A 20,876-nucleotide genomic window follows, 5' to 3' on the forward strand; every position below is an offset into this window, starting at 1 on the left:
GACTCAGTGGGACAAAGGGCCCGTTTACGCATCTCTAAATTAAACTAAATTAATATGTGTTCATTTGAATCTGGAAAGAGTCAAACAACGAGTAGAATCTTGAGCTTCCCACCTGTCGGGACCTGCATAGAAATTTGATATCTCACTTGTCATAACTGAAATCCAAATAAACAGTTGATGATAATATCAATGTGGAACAATTGGTTACGCAAAAGGAAATGTAATGAGAGAAGTATTTTGTTGACAAGCACCACGTGCATAAGAATCGTAATCATAGTACGTCAATGAAAAGATGCTTGGCAATGAAAGGCACCATCAATTGACCAACATCCGATAATGCCCTGCCACTGAAGGTAAAAAATAGCTGAATAATCTGTAACCTATATGGGAAGTATGCATGTAAATGTTTAACCTGATCATGAGGTGGATATATTTCAAAAGCTAAGTGAAATAAAGATGCATATTTTAATGTTCTTTCAGTGTCTGCTCCAAAACCATTACATCTGACAAACACAAAGATATTAAAGTTTAGAGCAGCAAGCAATATACCAATAACATGACAATTGCAAAGTCTGTTGATAGATCACGATGAACAGTACAACCATTAAGTGGCAAGTATTTGGTGTACAAAGTAAGGATTAACACCAAAATCTCAAAGTGGTTGAATCTGTCAGAATAACCAATAACTGAGTTCAATACACAGAAGATATGTGACATTTGTTCAAGGGCTATCTCTTGATGTGAAAACAAATCCCTCCAAGCTGTAACCTTCCACAAATGACAGGATTTCAAATGTGGTGTTGCATAATTCATGATGCGACAAGTTGCGTAATTTAGTGTGCCAAAAGAAAAGTGCTGAGATAGCTCAAAGAAAGACTAGATTCGCTGGAAATAGCATTTGTGAATTGCAATAACAGCTAATAGCTATATTAATCATGGTAAAAACAAAAAAAAATTGTGCTGGGTCCTCTGTCTAAAGAACAGTCCAAAGTCAAGCTAAGGAACAAGATTCTAGAGCTGGCATGGGATCAAGGGAGATTCACCATTAAGACTTTCATCCTGTTACAGAGATTGCATCTGACCATTTACGAATATGAATCATGAAGCTTTAATCATGTGCTAATAAAGTGCATGAGAATTGGAATTTGCTCCGTTGGATTATAACAGGCTTCATAGAATATTTGAGTTTTACAAACAACTCACTGGTTTCCACTGAAAGTGTATTTCTTCGTGATTAAACTGAAATATAATGTTATAATGGGGGAGGGAGGGAAGGGAAGCAGGAGGGAGGATGATTCTTATTAATTCATCATTAACAACCAGATAGCCAACTTGGACCTATTGATCTAAGCAACAAGTCGAAAACTGAAAAGCACCAATTAGATAATCATAATCTTATTGAATGCCAGATCTAGTGCAAGGGGTTGAATGGCCAGGTTCTGCTGAAATTTCTAACATTTTTATGATTGTTCTGCTCTGGCTCTAGAGTTCTGTTTGCATGCAGGTGACTGCTTGTCAAAATATGTTTCCTGGGGGTTATATCTGACAACACAATATTTAAAATTTTAATTTCACGCATGCCTTTTTTTCAATGTTTTTCTACTCATTTTAAAACATATTATTACAATTTGATGCTTCTTGATCTTTGTCTAAATAATTTCTGCTTTGTTTAAAATCTGTTCCAGAACACAGAATGCACACAATATAGATATAAATCATCTGAACAGATGAATGGTGAGCATCTTCCAGAGGTCTGACAGGAGATGGCAAATTTCATGAGAATCAACTGTTGAACACCACAAAGAGAAATCAGCACAGAGGCTGAGGACTCATTGAAAATAAACTCTACAGATTATTGACTGAGTTGACCAACTGTGTTATTACTGATAGAGATGAAATATCCAGAATGGCAAGAATTTATGCCTGTTGGTTCGGCAACTGGATTGCCACGATCAAAATCATTCAACTCACATTTTATCTGATAAACAGTGTAATGATCGGTTATGATGAAAATCTATCACAATCTATTACAAGCATCTGATTACCTCTTAGCCATGTTGCAGTGGTCTCAGTCCATCACATACATGAACTTAAGCATTCTGTAAAAACTATTATATTCTGTGCAACATTCTTTTTTTATTTAAATGTTAGCTCTTGGTAGTAGAAACATAGAAAATAGGTGCAGGAATAGGCCATTCGGCACTTTGAGCCAGCACTACCATTCAGTATGATCATGGCTGATCATCCAAAATCAGAACACAGTTCCTGCTTTTTCCTCGATTCCATCAGCCTTAAGAGCTATATCTAACTCTCTCTTGAAAATAGAGTGGCAACACATGTTAATTCTTTATAAAAGAATGGTTAAGCAGTAGTTCATTTGGTAGAATATTGGCTCAATAATAGTTCAAACGTATAAATGTCTAAAGCTGAATTATCTTTAGAAAACAAAAACTCCAGTGTATAATAACCACTTGGGCTATTCTCAAGATAATTCATTGGAATCAAAATCTAGAGTGTAGAGAGATGACAAAATTGACCACTTTTGTGATTCTGAGTAAAAGGGAAGTATTTACCCTTTATTCTTGCTGGGCCCTGTGGTGTTACAGGGACAGTAAGTCCCTGTGCTGTCCCACTGATCCTGCCTGCTGCCCATGACCTCCTGTACTCACTGTTTGCAGATGCGGAAGGAGAATCGCACTGGCCCTCATCAGCAAGGGCACTGCCATGATTCAAATGACATACTACTGATGTCCCAAAACCTACACCACACCTCTGCCATCATCTCCTCCCCTCACTTGTTGATGTCAGGCAAACCCTGATTAGTGCTTGGGTTTGTGTCAACCCATTTAGCATTTTTTTAAACACTAAATTGGTGAAACAAATCTACAAAATAAAAATTCAAACAATGAAAACATGTCAATTAAAAGCATAGCAGGATAATTAAAAATGTAACTTCACTTGCTGAATAAATCAGAGGCTAAGAATCAAATCCTGCAGCAGATCTGATCGGAAATAAAATGGGAGAAGGGACTTCCCCACAAATTATCAGGATCCACACTATACTAGATTCCATATGGATTCAAAGGTACATGGGAACAGATGAAAACACATCTATCATTCAGTATGTCTTGGACTTGCAGATTAAATCCTGGATTTACTTCACTTCACATAGTCGAACGTTGGTGGTTCTGAAGAGGATTTGCCAATAGATGGGATTGCTAATTCAAATATTCAAAGAAGAATCAGTAGTGGACCACAGTCACTCTTCCATCAGCAGTCGTTTCAGACTCTCATGTGTAAAAGTCTTGAATCAGGTCATTCGCCCGTTCAGTTAAATGAAGAATGTCTGCCAGTATAGCAGATTGGGGCAACAAAGAGAAAGTCTCTGGTGGATCCTTTTCTCATACGTTTTCAAATATATATTGGTGTTATGAATTATCTCATATCAAAAATGACCTATTGCATTTTTCCATCCAAACAAAAGAAGACTTGCCAGTCCCAAAGACTGTGCTGCTTTAAAAAAATCCACTTTATTCAGTTTCTCATGTCAACATTGGTTTAATGAAAAGGCCAGTTGATCCCAAAGGTCTAACAACAAACCTTTTGTGATGTGCTAATTAGTGTTATTGAATATCTGATAGAGAAAAAATTATAAAGGCTCTAAGTCCGGTTAGATCCAATGTCTGTTATTTTAGTTGTTTTCATTACGGATTGATTATTTGCATGCAAGTTTATTCCAATGGCTTTGATTTTACAAAGGGAATACAAAATCTTGCAGCTTTTGCTTTCAGTCTATTCTTTGCAAAAGCTAAGCTCTTTCCCAATAGGGTAACTTGTTTTACGTTATAGGGTCAGAAGCAGCACCTAGCACACATAATGTACCTTGCCCTTAGGACCCATCTTTATTTGACAGCCCAGAGAACGTGCTGCGATAAAGTATTTTTCTGTGAAAGGGGTCACACTGGAGTCTAATCCTATCCTCGCCAGATGGCCACACACACACACTTTTCAGAAGGGGTCATTGGATAGTTCCAGGAATTGTGATATTTTACCTATCTCTTGTGCAATGTTAAAGGAAACATTTAATGAACATGACAAGTAACTGTTGTATTGTAGGACACGATGATGCTAAGAAAAGGCACTACAGCAGGGTAGCTCGTGGTCATTATCTTTTATACTGTTTTTTCTCCATCTAAACCATGTTTTTGGATAACAAACACTGGCAGTCTGATACCTCCCTGGAAGGGGGAAATGAAGATTGCCAGAAAAGTTATTGTCCAATCAACACATTGTACAATATTGATAGGATCTGACCAACACACAAACGGCAGAACTGAGCAATTTGTTAAAAACATTTTTAACTAGGATGAAGCACATCTGCAGACATAGCCTTGAGGTGATGAAAATGGATAGCATAGCACAAAAAAGTTAATCGGACAACATTCAGAAGACTCAACCAATGATTTGAAATTAGTTTGAATAAAAGATGGATGATGGGGAATTTAAATTATGTTATATCTGGAGTACAAAGCGATAGAATGAAGACGTTGAAACTAAATTGTTTTATGAAACACCACCAGTTCATTCATATTGTCCAGGAAAAGAAATCTGCCATGTTTAACCAGTCTGTGCCCGCGCCTGCCGCCGTTCATTCATATTGTTCAGGAAAAGAAATCTGCCATGTTTAACCAGTCTGGCTTCAATGTAGTTCCAGGGCATTTCAGTTCAATTGGAAATTCTGGGCAGACAAGAAATTCTGACTTTTCCAGCAACATCAATATTCCATATATGAATAAATTAAAACCCTGCAATCAAGTAAGGAGGAGTGATCTATGTTCTATGTTCTCCTGCCCAAGTGCATTGACATTTTTTTCAATGTAAGAACATTATATAACTGTGCGTTACTACTGTTTCTGTTCAGCTGCAGCAAGGAGTACACAGGCTGTGACCGATATTTGGAGCTGGGTCACATAGAAAACTAACAACAGTTAGTAATATATTAGCTACCATTTCAAAGAGAGTGAAAAAAAGATCTTACGATGAATTAATGTTCTTATAAATGCTTGTAATAGGTCAATTTCTACAAGGAGTCTGAACTACAGACTTTGACTATCTCGTGCCAAGCTCCATAATGTCCCATGATGCCAATGTTTTCCCTTTCTTGGAGCAGGGATCTGGGAACAGTTTACATGCTCATCTCAGGGCAGCAGTTTGATTATGTCCCCCAAAGAATAGAAAATAAAGAACAAATTATGTGTCTATTTCTCAAAAAGAAAATCTCTGACAGTTGGAGAAGCCCTTTGGTGAAATCCTAATGCAATTGCTTGCAACTTATGTCAATGCTGTGGCACCTTCCCACTGTGTCTCCATAAGTAGTGAGCATATTCAGGAGATTTTGGTTATTTCTGTGTGTTTTCAAAAGGTGGGTATTGATAAAGGCCATAAGGTCACTTTATGTCAATAGAATATGCCGTAGATAGAAACTAAAAATATTATTTAGAGAGATGAAGGTGAGCGGATACCAATTCTATTAATTCAGGTTAATTGCTAAGATTTAGTAAGTGTGAAGTAAAAATAATTCCAATATAAGAGCTCTGTTCAGATGATGTCAAAAGGAAAAAAAAATGATTCTCTGGCATTAAAATAACAAGGATATTCCTGGAGCAATAACATCTTATACGTTGACTACATATTGGGCACTAGCTCCTAGACTTTGATAAACTTATTCAAGGTATGCTATTTATGTTACATGTTAGCTGAACTTGCTCTTGTGGAGAATATTTAAACTCCAGGTAGCTTTACTTGACATAAACACAAAATGCTGGAGTAACTTAGTGGGACAGGCAGCATCTCTGGAGGTAAAGAATGGGTGACATTTCGGGTCGAGACCCTGCTATACCTGAAGAATAAAGGGGAGGTCATTAAAGACTGAGGTGAGAAAAAAAAAATTCACCCAGAGAGTTGTGAATTTATGGAATTCCCTGCCACAGAGGGTAGTGGACGCCAAATCACTGGATGGATTTAAGAGTTAGATAGAGCTCTAGGGGCTAGTGGAGTCAAGGGATATGGGGAGAAGGCAGGCACGGGTTATTGATAGGGGACGATAAGCCATGATCACAATGAATGGCGGTGCTGGCTCGAAGACACATCATATCTGGTTCTTTCGAACAATCATAGGACATTGTGATTATGTGACTATGGTTTGCAAAAACTGTTCTCAGCACAATGTTCTTCCTGATATTTCCTTCAACTACCTTTTGGTTTCGGTTTAACTGTTTAGTTCCATTCACATTATCTTCTGATCAAACACATCCAGATATGATTCAGAAATGGCAGCATAATTGTGCTAGTTAGAAAAAAATAACCCAGTTAAGTGAACCCTCAGGCAACTCAACATAGTCTTCAATACGACATTATGATTATTTTTCTCAGAAGTTTACCTGCATTAACCTTGTCAATACTGCAGCTGCATAAGTTGGGAAGAGATTGGGTAGTTCCACTGTAAAGTAGTTGATGATGCACAGCAATAAATCCACACTGGGTTGGAACTGGACAGGGTTAACAGGCTAAATGATTCCTTCCTGTTCTTCCTCTTAATTATTTCTTTGACTTTTCTCATCGTGAAAGGCATGACATCAACTTCTGCAGACAGGGCTAATTCATTAATGGAGGGAATTTAGAAATCCATCGCCAGGAAATGGCAATATTCCATGACAATCTCCCTCCTGTTGAAGACGTGGCACAGAAGCAGCTCCTGTGACCTGAAAACTGTATCGTCATCTAAAAATATGGGCTCTCGTGTCAGTGCTAAGCCTTCATTCCACATGTTGCCTCTTCTAGTTAGATAATTCCTTTGTTAACATGCTGAGAAGCCTAAGGTCTTTTTTTCCTAAAGAACATCAATTCTTTTGAAAGACATCTTTTCCAAAACTCAAGTACACTATTGGGTTGGAATGGACACAAAGATAAAAGGCAACGGAATAAGTAAACAGATTAAAAAACTGAAATAAAAGATTAAAGTAAATCTGAATGTGTTGGAAGGAACTGCAGATGCTCGTTTAAACCGAAGATAGACACTAAAAGCTGGAGTAACTCAGCAGAACTGGCAGCATCTTTGGAGAGAAGGAATGGATGATGTTTTGGGTCGAGATCCATTCCTTCTCTCCAGAGATGCTGCCTGTCCCGCTAAGTTACTCCAGCTTTTAGTGGTCTATCTTAGGTAAATCTGAAGGCATTTTATAAATATGTTAAAGGCAAAAGAATGAACACGGAAAGAATAAGGACCACTAGGAACAACACAGGCCATGGATATGGGTGAGGTCCTAAATAAATATTGAACATTGGTGTCCACAAAGGAAATGGTCCTTACTGTTGGATAATTCAGCAAAACGTAAAGTGAAAGTGAAAGAAGAAGTGGCGGGAGGGAGGGAGGGTAAAGATAAAGAAACATGAGAGGTCCCAGTTTTGCACCCAGAAAGTGGCAAGTAGTTGGAAGTTACTGCCAGAGAGAGTGGTTGGAATATGATTACTAGTAGCATTGAAGAAATGTGTGGGTGAGCTTTTGAATAACCAATCCACAGAGGGCCAAAAATCCAACGTTGATAGATGGGATTAATATAGATTGGTTTGCACTGGTTGGCATTTCCATGCTGTAGAGCTCAAGGACTCTAATAATGGAATATCAAGAAGAAAATAAAACAGAACAGCTGGTTCATAAATTCACTATAAAAAATGGAGAAAACAGATTTTCATCAAAGTATAATTTTAGAGGCTGATTGCCTGATTTTAAAAGAATTCAGCAAAGGCATCACACCTTTGACATCTCCTATACATAACTAAAACTCTGATCTTGTTATCTTCCGGTTTGTGCGGTCTTTCTATTTGTGCAAAAACGGTTCGCGAATACGATTTTTCGCCAGTTCACTCATCGTTCTCCTGTGCTGCGATTGCTCCATTTCGTTCCGATCGGTTAAATGTTAACGAGGTTTAAAAAATCTTAAAAACCGGACGTGCGCAGATCGATCTCTTCTCCTGCCGTTCAGCGCCGCACGGATTAGTCTCTTTCCCTGTCACTCACCGAACGCTCCGCCCCCTCCTGCGCCATCGTGTCTTTACTGGAGCTGAGGATGGCCGGCAGAGGTTTCCAACCGAACCCAATTTTTGGAGGGACCCAAAGCAGCCCAGCCCCAGGCAGCCCGGCCCCAAGCAGCCCATGTCGGAGATGCAGTGTCAGGGACCCTGCCCAGCATCGGAGACCTGACCCAGCCCAGCGTGGGAGACCCAGCCCAGCCCAGTGTCAGAGACCCAGCCCAGCCCAGAGTCGGAGATGTCGCCAAATGGAAAGCGGAGGCTCTGATCCCGGCGGAGGAGAACGACCAGCGCCCGCTGTGAGTCCCCATCACACGGCCAATTTCAGCCACCTCCCCTCTGGTCCCCATCTGGTCCCCTCCCACCCTCCCCGTGATACCCCCCTCTCGCACATTGCTCTTCCCCCCGTCTTTTTTTAACTCTCCGAGCTAACACACCCCCCTCTCCCCTCGCCCCACACACCCCTCTCCACCCACAACTCCCCCTCCCCCCGTCCCCACAACCACCACCAGCCCCCACAACCCCCCCAGCCCCCACAACCCCCCCAGCCCCCCCCAATCCCCACCCCCACAACCACCCACCCCCCCAAACCCCCCCACAATCCACCCCCACAACCCCCATGCCTGCACAAACACCCCCGCCCCCACACATCCCTCCCCCGCCCACTCACCTCCTCCCACAACGCCCCCCTCTAAAGTCTTATTAGACATTGCTGATTGTTTTTGTTCAAAATTTAAGAGGATATATTTTCCTGCTATCATTTCAATCTATTTATTAAGGGTATATTTTCCTGCTATCATTTCAATCTATTTATTAAGGCATACATGCTGTCTTTTGAAGCCAGTGAAGCCACGGAGGCGAGGAAACAACTTTCTCACAGAGAGTGGTGAGTCTGTGGAATTCTCTGCCTCAGAGGGCGGTGGAGGCCGGTTCTCTAGATGCTTTCAAGAGAGAGCTAGATAGTTCTCTTAAAAATAGCGGAGTCAGGGGATATGGGGAGAAGGCAGGAATGGGGTACTGATTGGGGATGATCAGCCATGATCACATCGAATGGTCTACTCCTGCACCTATTGTGTATTGTCTATTGTCTATCCATTGACTTGGCCCCCACAGCCTTCTGCGGCAATGAATTCCACAGATTCTCCATCCTCTGACTAAAGAAATTCCTCCTCGTCTCCTTTCTAATGGTACAACCTATTATTCTGAGATGATGGCCTCTGAAGACTCTTCCAACAGTGGAAACATCCTCTTCACATCTACTGTATCTAGGCCTTTCGCTGTTCGGAAAGTTGAAATTAGGTCAACCCTTCATCCTTCGAAACTCCAGCAAGTAAAGGCCCAGTGCCATAAAATGCTCAATGTATGTTAACCCAATCTATCCAGGGATCATTGCTGTAAATATCCCCTGGACTCTTTCCGATGTCAGCACATCCTTCCTCAGATATGGGTCCCAAAACGGCTCACAATATTCCAAATGCAGTCTGACCAGTGCTTCATAAAGCCTCAGCATTACATCCCCATTTTTGTATTCTATTCCTCTCAAAATAAATGCTAGCATTGCTTTTGCCTTCCTTACTACCAATCATTACAATAATCGTGTTTAGTTATCCTACTTTATTACACAGAACCTTTTGGAAAATGTCTGTTTATAAAAGATAGTTTCACTTACTTTGTGACACTCTCACCAGCTCAGCAACACTGAACACGCCTGATGTGACAAAGCTGTCTTGGAAGCCCAAATGCCCTACAAAACAAGGGAATAAAGAAAAGTAAGCTGCTGTTGATCAAGGAGGTATTGTTTGTTTCACCACAGGATTTAGCCACCTAAAGAACAAAATATTAAACTTTATTAAAAATGACCCCACTTCAAATAACCAAATAAAATAAATAATCTAGTTGAAAGCATGCTTTAAATGAGAGAGACACAGCTTCAATAAAAAGCAACTGAACAAAAATCTTAAAGGGGGTTGGTTACAACAGTCATGTGATGAAAGGTAAAAACATAATCACCATCAAACCTGGTTGAAAATTACAGTTCGATGTAGGGATTTTTTAAAGTGTTTAAGAAGGAACTGCAGATGCTGGAAAATCGAAGGTACACAAAAATGCTGGAGAACCTCAGCGGGTGCAGCAATATGGAGCGAAGGAAATAGGCAATGTTTCGGCCCGAAACCTTGCCCATTTCCTTCACTCTATAGTTGCTGCTGCACCCGCTGAGTTTCTCCAGCATTTTTGAGTACCAGGGATTTTTTAAAGCCTTCCGACATCTTCTAAGAGTTATTTTAAGAAAATGTTTAATTTAATAATATTTCTGCTAGTTACCACCAACATGGTGTATACATGGCCCCTGATTCCTACATGTTTTGAGATGTTGGTTACTTGTCGGTTCTTCAATTTGCTGGGCTTCATTGCAGTTTTATTCTTTGTGGAAAATTACCAATTTCATTGCAGGCAATGGAATTCAATATCAAACACCTCGTGTAATGGCCACCCAATGTGATCTCACTCACTTCACACCTCCCCTATAAATCATAACCAGTCAATGGGAGTGAATTATAGTGGAGAGGATTACGAACCTTCTGTTAGTTATCATCAATGCTAATTCATCCTGTTCCAATTGATCTCACTTTCAGGCTCTTTAACAAACACAATGCAGCATGTTCAAACTTACTATCATAGCTCAACATCTCCTGACAATGCACTTGTTTTTAAACAAGAGATTACATTTGGTTCTGTGGTTGCATTCTTGACTTGGTGTCTGTAGGATGGGGTTCAAATTCAACAGCAGCAAAAATCTCAGATGACTTGTGGAGCACTAAGTAAATACTACACTGTGGGAAATGCAATCAGACGGGGTGAAAAGGCAAAGGTTTGTCTATCCTCTCAGGTGGTTAAGAAGATCCTTTGTCATTATTCCAGGGAAAAGCAGAAGACTTTTTTCTGCACCGAGCACAATGCAGCTGCCATTCTGACTTTCCAGTCATAATTATTTGTAACAGACTGATGCCATGAGAGGTAATTTTTGAAATGGAAGTTATTTACTTCAGTGCATAATTGCAATATTATATTAATAATCCTCATGTATTTCAGTAAGTGCATCTGAGCAGTCATTACTTACAGCATGATCCATTTAATCACCATGAATCCCTTCCATCACCCTTTCCCTCTTGCAGCCCATTTTACAAGATGTTGCCTTTGACTTTTTGTCATCCTGGCTCATATCTTAGCATTAGTTTGCATCCGTTCCCTTTTCCATTAATTACATTATGATGTTTATCCAAGTTAGAAACATAGAAACATAGAAATTAGGTGCAGGAGTAGGCCATTCGGCCCTTCGAACCTGCACCGCCATTCAATATGATCATGGCTGATCATCCAACTCAGTATCCCGTACCTGCCTTCTCTCCATACCCTCTGATCCCGTTGGCCACAAGGGCCACATCTAACTCCCTCTTAAATATAGCCAATGAACTGGCCTCAACTACCCTCTGTGGCAGAGAGTTCCAGAGATTCACCAGTCTCTGTGTGAAAAAAGTTCTCCTCATCTCGGTTTTAAAGGATTTCCCCCTTATCCTTAAGCTGTGACCCCTTGTCCTGGACTTCCCCAACATCGGGAACAATCTTCCTGCATCTAGCTTGTCCAACCCCTTAAGAATTTTGTAAGTTTCTATAAGATCCCCTCTCAATCTCCTAAATTCTAGAGAGTATAAACCAACTCTATCCAGTCATTCTTCATAAGACAGTCCTGACATCCCAGGAATCAGTCTGGTGAACCTTCTCTGCACTCCCTCTATGGCAATAATGTCCTTCCTCAGATTTGGAGACCAAAACTGCACGCAATACTCCAGGTGTGGTCTCAAGTTGCTCGTATTATTAATTTTACAGCCAGTTTATACTGTTAAAATACCTTTACAATTGAGTTTGTGGTTTGCTGAACCTCAGAGTGCATTGGACATGCACATAAAGTTACACGGCATAAAAATAGGCCCTTTGGCCCAGCATGGCCATGCCAAACCAAATGCCCATCTACTCTAGTCCCATTTCCCCTCAAATCTTTCCTATTTGTGTGGGTTATCTTCAACACAGCTTCACCAGAGAGATGGCAGGCAGTAGTAGGTCAAATTGACTTCAGGTTAAAATGTCCATGATACTACTTTAATTGGGAGTTGTAGTACCTGCACGTCTTGTCATGAAGATCACAGGTTGTATGGAAGAAATACTCAGCAGTACAACCAAGGCAAGATCAGGAACATGTGAATACCATCATTCAGAATGATTCCACTTATGTGCTGTTTGAGTGCATCACTCAAATAACCCAGATTAAGCCAGAAAGAATCAGTCTTTGCATCAGAGATGGCTCTGGCAATTGCAAGGTTAATTTGTGACCAAGCATGGATTGGAAAGACAGCACGTTCCCGGGAGCCAATCATCAATTGTCAGCAGACAGCTGAAGCATTTTCTTTTCCCACCTACAATGAGCTGGTAGATTGAGTGGCCTTAAAAGTGCCAAAGAACCAGCATGACAAATGAAACATAGATAATGCATACATACCAATTTACCAGAACAAATAATTTGATTATTATCCCATTGTGGGCAAAATAATTATTTCCAGCATAGCAAAATGCTGGAGTAACTCAGCCGGTCAGGCAGCATTTCTGGAGAGAAGGAATGGATGATGTTTCGGGTCGAGACCATTCTTCTGAATCTGAAGAAGGGTCTCAACCCAAAACGTCACCCATCCCTTCTCTCCACAGATGTTGCCTGTCCTGAGTCACTCCAGCATTTTGTCTATCTTCGGTTTAAACCGGCATCTGCAGTTCCTTCCTACACAGATGTCCAGTGGGACTGCAAATGGATGATTGCCAGATTAAATCTGTGTACTTCTCGTTTGAGCAATTGTCTTGTTATGGGTGGGTCCAGTACCATATTTGAAATATCGCATTCTACACACGCCAAATAATTACAGAGGGCGACATTGAGCATCCTCATTTATAGTAGCCAGAGAATTTCTTAGATAAATGTTCACTGTGATCCCAGTGTCTATGTGCATAATTTGCAAAAGGTTAATAAGCAGTACAGAAAGTAATTTGGAAAGTAATATAATATTAGGGTTTATTGCGAGGGGGATAGATACATAGGGAAGGTATGCCTCAGTTACATAGGTTATTGATGAGTCAGCATTGGAAGAGTATTTATCTCCTTACCCACAGAAGAATTTTAATGCTTTGGAACCAGTTGGAAGAAAGCTTACTAGACTAATACCTGGAGCAGACAGGTTTTATTATCAGGCAATGCTAAGTAGTCTGGGATGACATCCACTGGAGTTTAGAAAAATGAGAGAACTAGATTAAATCATATAGGATCCTGAAGGAGTTTGACACTGAATGTGGAGATGGTTTCATCTTGAGGAAGAATCTAGAAGAAGAGACCAGTACTTAAAAATAATAGTTTACCCCAGAACAAAGATGAGGTGATATTTTTTCTTCAAATCTCTCCCACAAAGTTAATGATGCAGTCTTTGAATATCTGTAGGGTAGAAGTAAATAGTCACCTGATAAGCAAGGGAGTGCAAATGACCACAGGTGGACAGGGACATGAAATTGAGATTACCATGTTATACATACTAAGAGCAAGTCTCTTCATGTCTCTTCAAGAGATTCTATTCCAGGAAGCTTAATTTGGAGTATTTTATTATTTATTTAGTCTTTATAAAGTACTGGAAGCAAAATAAATATGAGAAAGGAAATAAGAAATTAAGAGAATGAAAGTGAAGAACAGCATTATCTTTTAAAACAAAACACCACTTTTGAAAGAATAAGATTCTGTACTAGTGGAAGTGATGTTTTATGCCAAAGACTGTTCGGGCATAATGAAATACTCAAGAATGCCTTAAATGTAATGTGCGGCTAGTGGATAAATCTCCCAACATCCTGCACAATTGCATGGTTTTCAATGTCATGTCTCTCAGCATGATAGTGGCAGAAGCAGCTAATGGAAAAATACAAGATGGAAAAAGGTCAGTGACAAAAAAAACTGAAGAAAGATCGAAGATATTTTAAAAGAAATAAATTACAGAATAAGGAGATTACCACAGCAGATTTCCTTCCCTACGTTGATGGACCAGGAGATGTTTAAAAATTCATTTTAGGGATCTGAGCAACGGTGGAAAGCTCAGCATTTATTTCCAAGCCTTAAATGCCTTTGAGGAGATTGTGAACTGTGCTCTGGCTGTGCTGCAATGCTTTTGGAGAAATTACTTTCGCCGCATGCTATTTAGAAATGAGTTCTAAAGCTTAGACCTTGCAACAGTCAATGAACAATGATACATTTTCAATTCAGAATGGAGTTCAACTTCAAGGGGAACCCACAGGTAATGGTATTCCTATATACCTCTTATCTTTATCTTTCATAGGTTTGGGATGTATGGTGCTGTACACTCTACAGCCACTGTCCAATGGTGATGGAGATAATTAATGTTTAGAGCAGTTAAACTAGTGGGCTGCAATGTCATGGATGGTGTCGAATTTCCTGAGATTTACTGGAGCTGCAATCATCCAAGCAAATTGAGATCATTCTCAACTTGGACCTGATCAATGTTGGACAGGCCTCGTGGAACTACAGTCAGGCATTCACTGCAGAATGTCCAGCCTCTGACCTGCTCTTGCAGTCATGGCATTGATGTCATGGGTCAAGTTGAGTTTCTGTTCATTGGTGACTGTCAGGATATTGGTGGTGGGGGATTTGGTAATGGAAATGCCATTGGCTTTCAAAGGTCTGTGGCTATGGACTTTGTTAGAGATACCCATTGCTTGCCACCTGTTAGTTGATATCCCTTCTCTGACCGTCTGCAATCATGGGCCACCTCATTTACTGGGGAGATGTAAATGGAATTCAATATTGCCGATTCATCTGTTAAATTATTCCAACTTAATAATGCAAGGAAATCACTGATAAAGGCCTAGGATACTGATATGAAATAATCTTGCTGTTGAGAGCCATCTTCCTTTGCATGGGTATGACTCCAAGCACTGGAGTATTTTCCCTTTGATGTCTATTGACCAATTTTACCAGAACTTTTTTTAAGGAACATCAATTAAATAAGGGCAGTCAGTTTCATCTCCTTGATGGAATTAAGATCTTTGGTCCATGTTTGGATCAAGACTGTGATGGCATCCTCAGCTAAGTGGTCTTGGCAAAACCCAACTGTTTCTATCATTTTGCTGATGATTGAGAATAGGTGGTAATTAGCCAAATTGGATATGTCTTGCTTTTTCTGAACAGGATATATTTGGGCACCCAGGTTCACTTAGGTGGAAATCTGCCACCCTCACTTGGTCGGATCTAAAAGTAACATCATAGCTACCTGATTTGGCTGACCATTAAATGCGCTATGAAGTGAATCAGCAAATCACATGTTAAACCATTGCCACTGCATTCAATCAAGGGAAGAATAATTCCAGATTGTCCACCTGCCATTGACAGAGACACAACATTTGGATACAGCAAAGTCACTCCCTGCTCATCTGAATTTGTAAACTCCTCCTCACAAACAACCAGGGAACATCCAGACGAATTGAGCCTGATAAAATGATACTCACAGAATCAGTCCTTACAGACAGCATGCCAAACTCCCCCCATCACAATCCCTGTGTCTGTCCTGCCCTACTGGCAGGAATGACCAGGAAGACATGGCAGCACCTTGGTATACCAACAGGAGAAGCCGCTTTTGAAATCCTCAAAATTGCAAGCTCTATAAATTCACAACCAAGGGCAAGGAGTCCTTCTACTAATCATCAACTATTGTCCCCCTTTAACTGATGAACCAGTACTTGGTCCTTTTGAACAAACTTGATAGGAGCACTGAAAGTATTATGTGCCAGGTATCCAGCCAGGTATGTAGCTGCATCACCTCTTTGAGACTACTGCAGGTGGAGAAAATAATTATTTTAGTACGGTGATTGGTGTCAAACAAGCACTACTGTTATAGCACAGAAACAAAGAACTGCAGATACTGATTAATACACTAATAGATACAATGTGCTGGAGTAACTCAGCAGGTCAGGCGGCATCTCTGAAGAACATGGCCACATGATGTTTTGGGATTAGACCCTTCTTCAGACCACTACTGTTCTAGAAATTAGGAGATGCAAGGTTAAACTTAACTTCAGATACCAAACCTGATTTAAGCACATGCTTCAAGGAAATTAGGGAGGGATGTGCAATGGAATGGATCTTATATTATCATTTTACACTTCTTCCAATCTTGCACACTTGCAGCAAAGAGCAAGGAAAAGGCAAGAGAAAAGATAATATAGAAGTTATTTTGCTGGGATAAAACTGAAATCAATATTACTTAACCCAATGCATTTTCTTTTAGCCTCAAGCCCCATAACACCCTTTGATGACAACCTGTATGTTACTTTCTTTCTTCCCAAATTCCAGATTATTAACTGAATTCAAATTTTGCAGTTGCCATTGTGGGATTTGAACTTGGGTCTCTGGATGCTTTGTCCAGACCTCTGGACTACTAGACCAGTAAATTAACCAATGTTCCACCACCAGACATTTTTACTTTACACTGTAACTTTATTTTAACTTTTTAACTTTATAAAATACATGAGGAACAGAGTGTTACTTGCTTATGTTTTTAAAGCTAATATTCATTAAGCTAGACAGTTATATATGTATAACAGATCAGAAGTATATCACTGATGTCTCTTAGACCTGTTTTGACTTTATGCCATTTTTATTAGTGCACATCTTCCTCAATCTAATCAATAATTTTAAGCATTTACACCGCCATTTAATTGCCAATTTTGCACACACAGAAGTTTAATTAAACTCACAGAAACACTCGTTTGCCCTGGACATTTCAAAAGATTTGACACAGGTTGGCAGCCTTTAGATCAAATAAATAAAACCTTTCCGTGGAGGATAGTATTCAGGATTCGAATTAATACTTCCATGGTCCTACATCCAATCGTTTAAGAAACAGTTAGACAGGTACATGGATAGGACAGGTTTGGAGAGTTATGGACCAAGCGCAGGCAAGTGGGACTAGGGTAGCTGGGACATTGTTGGCCGGTGTGGGCGAGTTGGGCCAAAGGGCCTGTTTCCATGTTATATCATTCTATGACACTATATTGTAGGGCTGAGGAGAAAGGTATGCTTATAAATGTTATCATCATGTCCACCTCTACTAAACTTAATTCATAGCTATTCATTATCTTTTAAACCACTATCTTGTTGCCGGTTCATCCACTCACTCTTTTTCCATTCACTCCAGGAACACCATTTCAGGACCTATTTCACTATCTATCCACCTTTACTCACTCCATTACTGATGATTTCATTTTACACATGAACTTGCTCAGATTGCATGCTCTCACGGTTTACAACTACCAGACTTCTTGCAATCTAATGGGTGAATTAATACATTTTGATCTCATTTAAGGCCATTAATGAAGCTAGGGAAATCATGCTCCGCTCATTTTCTTTATTTTTGTCAAAAGCAGGCTTCACTATCTTATCTTTAATGACACTAACATCAACATTTAACTATCTTAAAAAGTTGACGACTGTAAAAATTAATGCGTACAGACATTTCACATGAATCAATTCAAAAACGTGCTACAAGGAGTATACAGGGCAATTTTGGCATTTTTGTGTGCCTGTTCATTATGAAGCAGCAATGGTGATTTGATCACACACTTAAATAACACAAAGTTACTGTACAGCCAAGGGATACATTCTTTGATTTCACTATTGATACAAATCTGCCTTTAAATTGCTTTGGTATTTGAAACAACTGAGCTACAGTGCCATCAGAATACTGCATCAGTGGTAACATGATCTTCTAAAATGCCGATCACCTCTTTACCCTCAAGCCTAGAATATACCACAAACCCTAGAATAGCATTTAGAATTAACTCTAACTCGACAACTCTAAACTCTAGAAAATGAAATCCGAACTGCATACATTGCTTTGTTATTTCAGGCTGAATGTAGCATTATTGAAAGAGAGTCTGGTGGATATACAAAACCAACAACAACTTGTGCCTGTGGCTCCATGCTGGACTAGCAGTCGCAACTTCTAGCTCCGCTGCTGTAAAATCGCGATTTTTCGCATTAAAATCGGGTCTGGAAGTCGGGACCAATTCAAAAAACTTACCGGAGCCCCGGGATGTTGCGCTAATGACGTCATCAGGATGTTGCGCTAATGACGTCATCAGTAAGCGCTGTGATTTAAACGGAGGATAAAGGCTTTTAAATGAAAAAAAAAATGTCTTCAGCTCAGAGCCCTCAGAGAACAATCTCAAAACAACTGCTGAAAACCCAGAAAACTGAAGAACAGACCTCTGAAGTGGATTCTGGAATGGTTACAAAATCCAAGGCTGAGATGGCTACTAAGAAAAATGAAATGGAAGAGATAAAGAACTCAGTAAGAGAACTGAGAAAGGATATTGAGGCTGGAAACTCAAAAATGATGGAAAATATTAATGTTAAATTGATAGAAAAATATGTCGAACATCAATGCTGGTAATCAAAAAGTTATTGACTGCATTGGCATTATACAAAAACGTATTGAGGATGTGCAAGAAGAGCTAACGGGGAGAATTAATAAAGGGGAAGAAGAGTCTACGAAGAAGTTTGAGGCTGTGCATGTAATTGTTTCTTCGCAAGTAACTGCAATGAAAGACACGGAAACAGTTGTTGAACAAATGGCTGAAGATATGCAGGGAATGAAGCTAGAACTAGACAGCCTCAAGAGTCAACTGGCGAAAGTCTCAGATAAATGTCTTGATCTCGAAGCTCACTCAAGACGCCAAAATTTACGAATACTGGGAGTAACAGAAGGGGCAGAGGGAAACAACGCCCGTGAGTTCACTGCTAACTTAATCAAACAGGTACTCAATTTACCTGTGGAACCGGAAATTGAAGTGGCACATCGAATACCCAGATTTAAGCCAAGATCACAAGCAGATCCAGCCCACCCACGACAGATCATAGTCAAACTTCGGGACATTTCAGCACTTGAAGAGCTGATGGAAAAAATCAAATACGGAGTGAAGATGACGTTTGGACAAGACACTATCAAACTCCTGCGGGATTATCCCTATGACATCGTGCAAAAGAGAAGAAAGTTCTTACAGACAAGACAGATTCTCCATGGAGTTAAAGATGTCATATGTGGCAGTTTTTATCCGGCCAGGATGGGCATTACTTTCAAGGGAAAAGAGAAAACTTTCACTAATTCGGACGCATCTTATAAATATGCCAAAGAGATTGTGGCAGAAACAGAAGATTAATCAAGGCAGCAGGACGATATGGACAAATTCTTTCCTTTTATTACTTCACAGAGAACACCTGAAGATAAGGGAAGAAACACCATTCTCTAAAAGTTTAAATTGGAAGAGCATTTCCACGTGCGCTGGTCTAGACACCTTATCTCCTTTGGACGCTTTGGAATTCAACTCAAGGACATTCTTTGTTCAAAATGAAGGAAAGGCTGATAAGCAACGCAGAGACGAACAGCAGAGCCGAATGTGGAAAATATCACAAGGACAAATGGCGGTTTAAGATCTTAAAATAGCTTTACAAAATATAGAGAATTAACAATAATTAACAATACTAATATAGAAATAGAAATGGAAACTAACTTGAACTATATAATGGGCAAAATGTAATAATGTGTTAAAAAGACTGATTAGCTCGTATTTAGAGCGAGACAGTTAAGCAGGGATAAAGAAATAATAAATAACAAATTTTAGAACTAACGTAGATAATACTGAAAGTTTAAGTGCTATGTAGTTCGTGTGGGGAAGGGAGGAGACGCAGGCACCTGGCATAATTCCATGAGCCTGATTCTGGTTAACCCTTTCAGCCAACAGCAAAGGTATAACTGATTATAAATAATTAGTAGATGAAAGTGTTAGATATATAAATTTCACAGTAGCTGAACACAAGATCTGATAAGTCTGAATGATATATATATATATCTATATATCTATATATATATATCTATATATATCTATATATATATAGTGTAATTGGGTGAAATATAACTGATTTTGAAATGGTACCGCCCTCCTAGGTTTAGAGTAATAAAGGGAGCGGAGCTAATTGTACAACATCAACTTCGGAAGTCGAATAGATGTCGAATCCCACAGACGGGTGGCACACTCATTACAGTGTCGAATACTCCAGACACTAATTTTACTTGTTCAATTTTTTTTTTAAATCACAATATGTCACAACTATGTGGTTTTTTTTTCAAGGACAATCGCAAAAGGGATCTACCAAGGAAGTTAGTAATATAAACGCCCCCCAAATATCCAGTCCTGAGGTATGGATGCACCGTAATAAATAAGGGTATTAAAATCAGCGAAAATGCAAGCTGATAAACAAAAGAAAATGGGAGGAATCACACTGTGTAGCTGGAATATAAGGGGTATTAATGAACCAATTAAAAGGGGCAAAATACTAGCTCCCCAGTTGAAATCATACAACACGGACATTACTTTTCTACAAGAAACGCATCTTAAACATCAAGATCAGATGAGATTGAGGGCAAATTGGATAGGCCAAACATTTCACTCCTCACATACTTCGAAATCCAGAGGAACCACAATTATTATTCGCAAAGTAATACCATTCAAATCAAAGAACATTATATCAGATAAGGAAGGAAGATATCTCATAGTTACAGGAGAGATCCATGCTACGCCAATCACTTTGGTAAATATATATGCGCCCAATTTTGATAATCCTCAATTTTTCAATAAAA

General features: G+C 39.6%; 1 protein-coding gene across 15 annotated transcripts in view; it reads right to left on the reverse strand.

Annotated features, from left to right (window-relative positions):
• The window catches only part of nfia (nuclear factor I/A), a 678,190-nt gene that overhangs the window by 184,682 nt on the left and 472,632 nt on the right, over nt 1-20,876 (reverse strand). For 14 of the 15 annotated variants that reach the window (XM_055641838.1, XM_055641840.1, XM_055641848.1 and 11 more), the window contains one exon: nt 9,758-9,832. The exons of the other annotated variant lie outside the window; for it this stretch is intronic. In XM_055641838.1, coding sequence (XP_055497813.1) covers nt 9,758-9,832 — 75 coding nt within the window. The remainder of the gene's footprint in view (nt 1-9,757; nt 9,833-20,876) is intronic. 15 annotated transcript variants of the gene reach the window in all.

Source organism: Leucoraja erinacea, chromosome 10 (genome assembly GCF_028641065.1).
Source record: "Leucoraja erinacea ecotype New England chromosome 10, Leri_hhj_1, whole genome shotgun sequence".
Lineage (NCBI taxonomy): Eukaryota > Metazoa > Chordata > Chondrichthyes > Rajiformes > Rajidae > Leucoraja > Leucoraja erinaceus.